We start from the raw sequence: 9,827 nt of genomic DNA, 5'->3' as shown, positions 1-9,827 counted from the left end.
GTCACATTTAGATTAACAGATATTCTTGGAAAAACCACTTGAATCATTAACTGCTGACCTTAACGACACCAAAACCAAAAACTACAAGTCATAAAAAAATAACAACGAGGACGATAAATAATAAAGTTGTGATGCTTAAATAATTTATTCAGAAGTCGTAGGGACAGACACCGGTTTGCAAATTATAAATAATACGTTGGTACCAAACACATTTGATTATGTGCTTTACTGTATTGTTAAAGACCTGTAAAAAGAAACAGAACAACACACACACCTCATGGTTTCAGTTCCTGCAGTAGAGAGGATTATTTCATCTTTTACATTCAATTACAAACTATCCAACACATTCTGTTCCTATTAAGATCATTTCAGCTCAAACATACATATTTTCTTAAAACCTTTCTTTTTGTTTACACCTGTCAACTCTTTATTAAACTTTCTTTGTTAGTTTCTCTTTGCATCGTTCTTTGTTTATCTATTCATACATTCCTTCCCATGTTATTTCCTCCTTTTCTCCATCCTTCTTTCCTTCACTTCCTGTTTCCTTCATTCACTTGGACATTTTCTTCCCTCCTAATTCAGAGGTCTAAATAATCCTTCATGGAGATCCTCCATTAGTCATTTGCTGTAATTACACACAGACACAGACACACAGACACACACACACACACACACACACACACACACACACACACACACACACACACACACACACACACACACACACACGATTCAGTCTGGTTTAATTGTAATCCAGCAGCTGAAATTCCTGAGCCGCCTCACGAGTGCAGCTGCAATGACTTGACAAAAACATTGATGTATTTAAATAAAATAAGCAAAACACACATGTTATTTTAAAGTGTGTAGTACTAAAACCTGATTTTATGACACAGTTCATTCACATTAAACCTTTACGACCACATCATATTTTAAAAACCCCTTCAGTGTAGTCTGCTGAACTCATACAGGAGAACTCTAAACACTGATATGGCTTCAGAACAACTGACATCAAAATAAGAAAAAAGAAAACCTTTGGGCTTCAGTGTTTGCACATTATAAAAACACCATGTCACATTCAATAACCCTAAAGCTAATGAGAATCAAACTATTCTTGTCAGTTTCTGCATCCTTTTTGCTTCCAACAATATGTAAGTCGGTCTCCCAGGCAGCAGCATAGTAGCTCCACAAACTGTCTCCCTAATTTTCAGCATGAATGTAAGTTTGGCAGACATTAGTATGGTTGGAAGTACTTCAGCTTACAGTCCACCTGGTCATGCATCAGACTGCCACACTGCTCCTGTTAACACCCTGCCATCTGCTGGTAGGAGAGGGAGAAGCAGCCATCTCCTCCCTCCATCTGCTGCCTCTCAAAGTTCTCATGATCTCCTTCCAGTTCTCCTTCCTCTCATTCCAGTTTCCCTCCCACCTTTTGGCCACTTGGCTGACGTACGCATTGCTTAAGAAGGCCAAGTAAACACAAGATCAGGAGGCCAAGAGTTCTTCACACAGTCAGTCTGGCGGTGGTCCTGCATTGTGTTAGATGGTTCTCGTGGCTTCCTTTTCTCAGAAGAGTCGGACCTGTTTCTTCAGTTCGTTTTTCTTCCACTGAGCGAGATGATCAAAGGCAGACATGGACATGCCAAAGACTCTGAAGAACTCCTCTGGTGAGAGGTGACGCTGAAGAAGGAGAGAAGGAAGTCATTGATCAGTGTTGGGAAGATACTTGTGTAATAAGCTACATACTACTGGTTACACTGTAATAAGTTATGTAATTATCTTAATTACTTAATCAAAAGTTATGTGCACTTGATTACTTTTTAAATACTTTTCTAACAAATGTTTTAACTGTGCAATAAAGCTGAAAACATCAACTTAAACCAGGCATCTGAATTAAGATGGGAACATAGCATTAATGTTATATTCTATATATATATATATATATAACTGTAATCTAATTAGATATTCTTTTCTCAGTAAGTGTAACTGATTGCAGTTACATTTATTTTGTAATTTAATTACATAACTTGTAACTAGATACTCCCTAACACTGTGTTGTCTGTGTTGTGATTACACTCTTTAAGTAGATTATGTAAAAGGCTTCGCTCCTGTTTAAGTCTACCTCCAGTCTGGCTCGGTCCACGTCACTCGGGAGACGCTGCTGCCCTCTGACAGACACTATCAGGGCTTCATATGCGTAGATCTATACAAAGAGAGATACATTATTACAAATACATGTAAGTGCGCCACCACTACTGAGCTGTAGTTTCAATATCAAGATTTACAACTGCCATTCCTACAAGCTTCTTGCACCAACATGCACCATGGAGGCTTTGGTCAACATCTGAATCGAGTTTCAAAGACTCAGCATAGTTAAACACAGAAACTGTAATTGTAACTGCATTCAGATGCTCCTTCAAGGGACATTCACTGATGATGTCATTCTAAATTGTTTATGGACGGAGTTTATTTACAACATGAATGAAATGGACTACTAACAAAATGTGCTTGTAAACCAGCTTGTGTTTGAATGTTTCGAGACCATTAAAACTGTTTAAATTATTAATTTGTCTTTGTCACCATCTAGTGGCGAACTGCAGCATTGACAACAATGACAGAGTCTAACATTAATTAGAACAATTGATTGAGTCTCTTTGTTTAGTTTAGTGTAATTATTCATGCAGATTTAAGTATTCCACTGAGAAGGACATTAAGACAAATCTGTTTTTGTGCTGACACGGTTCTTGTTTTTCTTCTTAATAAAGAGAGGAGACTTTGGGAAATCATTGTTTTGGTTTTTTTCCTAGTTTCTACCTTAAAGCTGGAGAGTGGAAATGTTGTCTCCCTCCCTTCTGGCAGTGAGAATAATTACATAAACACTGTTGTGCTTAAGACAAATGCCTGCAGGTGAGCTCACAGCACCGCAGATTCGTCCTCGCCATAGATCGCTTTCTTCTTTTGACTTTAATCAAGTTTCTTTTTTTATCTGGTTCATCCACTCCAGAAACCTTACTTGGATGGTTCTTAGGATTTTCCACCATATTCCAGGGGTTTGATGTAACGGACGTTCGTTTGCATGTTAAAGTTCGTCACTCCAGCTTTAAAGTGATGACGTTTTAGGATTTAAATGAAAGAATGGATTTGAGAATTGCTCCAAAAGCACTCGATGCTGTTTGACAAAGTCAGTTGACTCTTTTGTAAATCAGGTGTTGGACTTGAGCGTTCTTTACAACTCTTTTCCACTATTCCTAAAAAGGGAAAAACAGTTGCAGAATTTCATTCACAAATATTTAGGGGTGGTACAAAAAAAAAAAAAATCCTAGCACACTATAGTGAGACAGGGGAATAAAATGAGTCAGTCAGCCTCAGTGGGTGTTACTGAGTGAGATCAATTCACCATTGACTATGAACTTTAAACAGGCAACACATCATCCTTATCTGTTATCTATTGATCCAGACCTTTCTCTCTTGGCTCAGTAACAGTCGGCTAGCCTTGGCGAGAACATCTTACCTTGTATTCTGAAAGGAAAAGGGGAAGAGAAAATACCTTATCATGTTAACTGCATTTGTTACTTTTTGACTATACACTCTAAATAACATGCATCGGGAGGGGAGGATAAATCAGGAGAAAACTGGAAGTACTGAGGATAAGCAGATTTAAACTGTACAATAGGCTTACCTCTGATCTGCCAATTAACTGCATTACTGCTGTCATACTGGTAATAATCTGCACCCGCACTGCCAGGCTGCCAGAACACAACGAGAGCAGTTTAGCAAACATGCAGCGAAATGAAGGACTTTGCTATAGATGACAGTTTAGTGAATGGCCATGCCTGTATTATATATACACACACACACACACACACACACACACACACACACTAAGCATGATTGCTTACCCTGTTCAGTCCATTTTTGCCGTAGCCTGGCAACGAGGACGATTTGGCAATGTACGAGTCTGGAAGAACAAATACAAAACACACACCCATAAACAAACTATGCAAAATAATATAAACAAACTCAATTTATGAATAGCAGCCCAGTGCCTCTACACACTGACAGTTGCTTAAGGATTAGAAAACGTGTTTCTAACATCTTTGTCAGTTTTCTGAGAATATCACTCTGGGGATGCTGCTTTTGAAACCTCAAGGCTACCACTGCCCCCCCGGTACACCCACCTGACACACTCTAGACCAGGGGTGGGGAACCTCCGGCTTCTGGGCCGGGTACGGCCCCGCGAGACCATTTGATCCGGCCCTCGAGGTAATTCATAAACACACAAAAAACGGGCGACTGACTGTTTATCCTGGCCAAGGTCAGGGTCGTTGAACACAACGCGAGCGGAACGTGTCATCACGTGGTCACGTCACGTCAGAAACTTCAATATTAAACGAGACTCTCATAGACATCAGTGAACGCAGCGTGGCGAGTGTAAAACAGAAACTTTCCAGGAGAAATGGACGAACGATTACTTCTTTGAGGAAGTAAAAGGCCAGTGTGTCTAGTTTGTGCGGACGTACTTGCGGTGATGAATAATAATCTTGAGCGTCATTACAGCACGAAACATGCCGAACTGCACGAGCTGAGAGGACGAGTGCGTTTGGATAAAGTTAACGCTCTTCGGTGGAGTTTGGCCCAACAAGCTGCTGTCTGCAGAGCGTAACATACAAACATGGAGAGATAGAGAGGTAGACCACCACACCAAGAACAGACTGTTCCACCACTGCTGTGCAATTATCACTGCCATTTACAATACTCACTTTATTTTCTATCAACCACTTGGTACTTATATTGTTTTTTATTCTATTTAATTATTGTGTACTGCCTTTTTACTTCATATGTTATTTTGCTGTGACAAGATAAATGCCCCCGTTGTGGGACTAATACAGGTTTAATGATGAAACAGATACATGGATACAAAAGTTACTTTTTTACATTTAGCATAACAGAAAGGTGAAATGAATGGGCTGTGTCTTTAAACATGTTTGCAGAGGTTATGAGTTCAATAATTAGTACGGCCCTCGAAGGATGTTGTAAAAAATGAAATGGCCCTCGATAGGAAAAAGGTTCCCCCCCCCCCCCTGCTCTAGACTAAGAACCGAGGCTCAGATCAAACACAGTAATCAGATTGACATTTTAGTCATTTAGAGGTGCGTTTCTGCCTCTGCTTGTTACATTTACACCGCAAATACAAATAAACACTGCAGGAAAATTCCAAATATCACAACTATTTAATATTTAAATATGAAAACCAAACAAAACACTGATAACATGAATCTTTTTTAACACCCATTTCTTCTGTTTCTTGTGCAGCATGGTAGCATCTCTATTGTAACCCTTGGTAACCAGCAGCATCCTAAGCGTCCTGTGGCAGACCTTTCTTTGTGATGTGAGCTGCTGCAGCGGAAGCAGCAGATGGCAGTGGAGTCCCACTGATCCCCTCAAATCCTTCTTCAGTCTTTCTCACTTCTACTTTCACTTGCCTCTTCTTCACTATCTTCTTTTCTTGGCTTCATTATTCATTCTTCCTCAGTCTTTTTCTCTCCCCCCTCCCTCTCTTCTGCTTTCTTGCTCTGCCTTCCTTCTCTTCTCTTTCACTCTCTCTCTCTCTCTCTCTCTCTCTCTCTCTCTCTCTCTCTCTCTCTCTCTCTCTCTCTCTCTCTCTTGTTCACTTTGCTGTTCAAAGGAATTAAATTACACACCGACGTCAAAGAGCCGGGGCGAAACACCATGATGCAGTAGAATACTGGTCGGTGTGCTGAGCTACTGTGCAGCATGTTGGAGACGCTGAACTATAATTGGTTTGTCATGTACAACTCTCTCTCGCTCTCTCTCTCTCTCTCTCTCTCTCTCTCTCTCTCTCAACTAAGACATGGGATACAGTCTCATAGATTAGTCTTCGTGTGCGTCTCAAAATATGGTTGTGCTCTGATGCCAAACAGTGTGAAAACTAATAGCGTGAGCGTTTCATTTCTTTATAGCACAAGTGCTGGCCTGTAGTCTCTGCTGCCATTTAAATCATCGCAGTTAAGGTTTTGGAGCAATTTGCACAATTATTGATCAGTTATTTTATTTTTTTATTTGAAAGATATCGAGTGTAAAATTAGGGATGAGTCGTCGGATACTCAGTATCCGTCGGATACAACCCAAAATAACTGGATCCGGCATCGGGAAAAGTTGCTCTTTATATTTCATTTTGAATGTTTGAATGGTGCTGACTGATAAATGATCCTTTTAAAAGTTCTGTATGTGAAAAGGTTTGAACAAAAAGAAGCAGCATAACTGAGTCACGCTGTGGGCTACGTATTTCTTCCTTTAGAGGAGTAGTAGAATATTTGTTTTGTAGTTTGAGTATGATGTTTTTTTGGATGGCTAGTTTAAGCAAAGTGCATCCATACAAATGTATTATTTACTGCGACTGGTCTGCGATACAGTCTGACATCTGAAGATACTCGTGGTTGCGGTGTCGGTAAAGAAAAGTGGTATCGAGCCATCGCTAGTTAAGATCCATGCAAGTGCAATAAAAGAGATGGTGAAGACATCGCAAGAAAAAACAGTAAATACATTGTATTTACATTGTAAGATCTATCTTTACACTGTAGCGTGTTACTGCGGCCTGTGAAACAGATGGCTGAGGGGTTCAGGTCAGTGATCCTGGATCAGTGCTGCTGCTAAAGAAAAGCTGCTAAATGCAGACCTAAGCTACAGCGCCATTCATCTTCCCACCTGTAACCCAAAAGAAAAGAGAGGGGGGGGGGGGTGTGTGTGTGCGTGTGAGTTGATAACAATCTCCCACTTAAAGCTCTGCAGCAGAACCGATAGGATGGAAGGGATCAGGGGGAAGACGGCCCCTTGAGAGGACTTCAGAGATCAAAATGCACTGATGAACCACTCACCGCTGTCTAAAGTGTAGACGGACTTGGGAGCTGAGAACAGAGAGACAGAACAAAAAGGAAAAAGGAAGGGGACAATATATTAATTTAATCAGCGATACACCTTGGAAATAAAAAATATCTTGAATCACAAGTCTTGTGTCTTGAACCCAAAACCTTTGTAGACCTAATCCATTACAATCATGAAGCATTAGCATATATAAACCTTTCCTGAACACTGGTTTAAAAGCTTCTAAGGAAGTGAAGTTGTTTACAGGATGTGTGCCAACTGAGTAACCAGCTGATGTTTTCTGACACCTGTAAATATCCCTGATGAAAACTGAAAGCCTGAAACTAAAACATGCGTCCTGCATCCTTTTCCTAAATATATTTGCAAAAACCCAGTGGTGGTGAGGATGAAGTACAAGATATACTTTACATATTTGCATGTTATTTGTTGTGTGCACATGAATACATGCATATTAGTGTCTGTGTGATTGTGTAAACACGCCCAGTATGGGAGTCTGTGTTAAGTGGGGTCAATAAAGCTGTCACATAGTAAAAGTATGAGGACAAACAATAAACGTAAATGAGAGAGTTAGTTTTCAGCGGAGGGGGAAATAAAGAAGGCCAGCTGTTGAGGGACGTTTATAAAACATCAGCTGTGTGAAGATTTTCCCCCGACAGCATCAACATGCCGACAAATCACCATCACGACCCTACACATCATATAAAATATGAAGCAGCATGGGCACGTTCATGCAGCATGTTAAAAATGCACATGTTTACGGCATCCACCCCCCAAACTTTGTAATTGTAATAGACTGTGCTGCAGTTTGAGATTATTTTCTTAAACATAGATGCTTGAATACAAAATTATAGAAAATATATCTTTTTTTTATCATCATAATTGATAAGTAACAAGACAAAGAGTTTAATGCTAAGCTAGCACCTCTGTTGGGTTTTGCCTTAGGCACAGCGGTGCTTTGAGGTCAATTCTAACATCAGCATGCTAGCATGCTCACAATGACAATGCTAACATGCTAATGTTTAGCAGGTATAATGTTCACCGTGTTCACCATTTTAGTTTAACTTCCTTAGCATGCTAATATTTGTTATGTAGCGCTAAACATAAAATGTAACTGAGGCTGATGGGAACGTCATTAGATTGGCAGGTTTATAAACCAAAGTGTTTGACACGTTCATACGCATGTTGACCTGAAGGTACCGTTGGATGAAAAGTCAAAGGAATCAACAAAGCTATTACAATTCATCCTGAGGGGAACATGAATGTGTGTACCATATTTCAATAAGAGGAAAAAAATCAGGGGATCACGAAAGTCTTTAGGATTCATCCTCTGGGGACCACGAACATACGCTCAAAGTTTGTTGGCAATTCATCCAAAAGTTGTTGAGATATTTGAGTCAGGACCAAAGTGGCCGACTGACGGACATTACCATTTCCATCCCTAGAATGAAGCAAAATCAGTTAGTCAGTCAATTATTTAGTAGGAGTTCATGTCACTTCTATCAAACTGTGGACATCCCAATTGAGAATTAGCCTCCTCTGAAGAACAGATGAGCTCACACCTCTCAGTGTTTTTCTAATGAGTGTAATAACAGCAGACACTATAAACCCACAGTGATTATACGGCACCGAACACCCACATTATCCCCACCTTTCTGTCTGACCCCCCTGCGCACAGAGCTCATTTCCCTCTCTCTCGGCCGCTCTCTGACCCTGATTTACCTCTTGGCTTCATGTCATACATCTTCTTAGAACAGCTCCAAATTGCTTTAGCTTCTCACTCCCCTCTCTCTTTTGAATTTAATTCATCTCCTTCTCTCTGTCTCTGCTTTTAGAACACCCTCTCTTTTATTCCCATTTGACCTCAACCTAGACACTCTCTCTCTCTCTCTCTCATTTTATCTCCAAGTCTCTCCATCCTTGTCTCGCTCTTACTCGTGCTGAATGCAATGAGGAACGGAATCAATGGGAGAGTTAATACAGAAGTGGGAAACTCCCCCCACTACAGCTCGCTCAGCCTCCCGAGACACACAATCTTTCTCCCGTAAAGGTGACTATATTCATTTCCTAACCACGACCGCAGGCCAGTCATCACCATCACACTAACTGAAACCTGATCCTAATTTCATCTGTAAACCGCAGTCTTGACCCTCATACAACCTGAAAGGACCATGTCTGTGTTGACTTTACGTTACTGACAACCACTCTTCAAAGCAGAGTCCACCATCATTCTTTAGATCAGTTTTTAGCCGTCCTAGCAGCATCACTTAATTAATGGATGGCAATGTCGGTATGTCCAAACTGAAATATCTCCACAACTATTTGTTGGATTTCCGTCAAATTCTGTAAAGACGTTCATGGTTCCCAGAGGATGAAACCTGCTTACTTTGGTGATCCCCTGACTTGTCCTGTAGCTCCAGGAAAAAGGCTTTTATAAGGGTTTTTTTAAGGGTTCTTGACCAGTGTTGGATGGATCGCCATGAAATAATTGTATTAATCTTGGTGATCCGTTTACTCTTCGTCTAGTGCCATTAACACAGAAACTTTCAACTTATTCAATACTTAAGTTAACGACCTGCAAAACTAAATGACATTCCCTAATTAGCAAATTACCAAGTCACACATAGTGATGTCAAGTAACATGTGAGTAAATCTACAAAAAACAACCCTTACAGATTTAATGTGACCACACACACACACACACACACACACACACACACACACACACACACACACACACACACACACACACACACACACTTACAGCCATTGAGGGAGCTGTATCCCAGATTGTTCAGCGCCTCCTTGCTGCTACAGCGGGAACTGCGCCTGCTCCCCCACTGGTCATTGTCGTGACAACCTGACCGCGCTTTCATCTCCTCTTTCAGGATCATCCTGCCAATTCCCTGTTGGAAGGGGAAGGAAGAGTG

The 9,827-nt window shown here is 40.6% G+C and overlaps 1 protein-coding gene across 6 annotated transcripts in view; it reads right to left on the bottom strand.

Moving 5' to 3' along the window:
* Positions 1 to 121: 121 nt before the first annotated feature.
* LOC115019214 (actin-binding LIM protein 3-like) overlaps positions 122 to 9,827 on the bottom strand; it is a 44,208-nt gene continuing 34,502 nt past the window's right edge. For all 6 annotated transcript variants that reach the window (XM_029448661.1, XM_029448656.1, XM_029448658.1 and 3 more), the window contains 7 exons: positions 9,662 to 9,803; positions 6,894 to 6,923; positions 3,897 to 3,955; positions 3,677 to 3,743; positions 3,509 to 3,516; positions 2,120 to 2,200; positions 122 to 1,677 (listed from right to left, as the gene is read on the bottom strand). In XM_029448661.1, the coding sequence (XP_029304521.1) occupies positions 1,564 to 1,677; positions 2,120 to 2,200; positions 3,509 to 3,516; positions 3,677 to 3,743; positions 3,897 to 3,955; positions 6,894 to 6,923; positions 9,662 to 9,803 (501 nt within the window). In that variant the 3' untranslated portion in view covers positions 122 to 1,563. The remainder of the gene's footprint in view (positions 1,678 to 2,119; positions 2,201 to 3,508; positions 3,517 to 3,676; positions 3,744 to 3,896; positions 3,956 to 6,893; positions 6,924 to 9,661; positions 9,804 to 9,827) is intronic.

The sequence above is a fragment of the Cottoperca gobio genome, chromosome 14 (genome assembly GCF_900634415.1).
Source record: "Cottoperca gobio chromosome 14, fCotGob3.1, whole genome shotgun sequence".
Taxonomy (NCBI): domain Eukaryota; kingdom Metazoa; phylum Chordata; class Actinopteri; order Perciformes; family Bovichtidae; genus Cottoperca; species Cottoperca gobio.
This window is presented reverse-complemented; position numbering and strand designations above follow the sequence as displayed.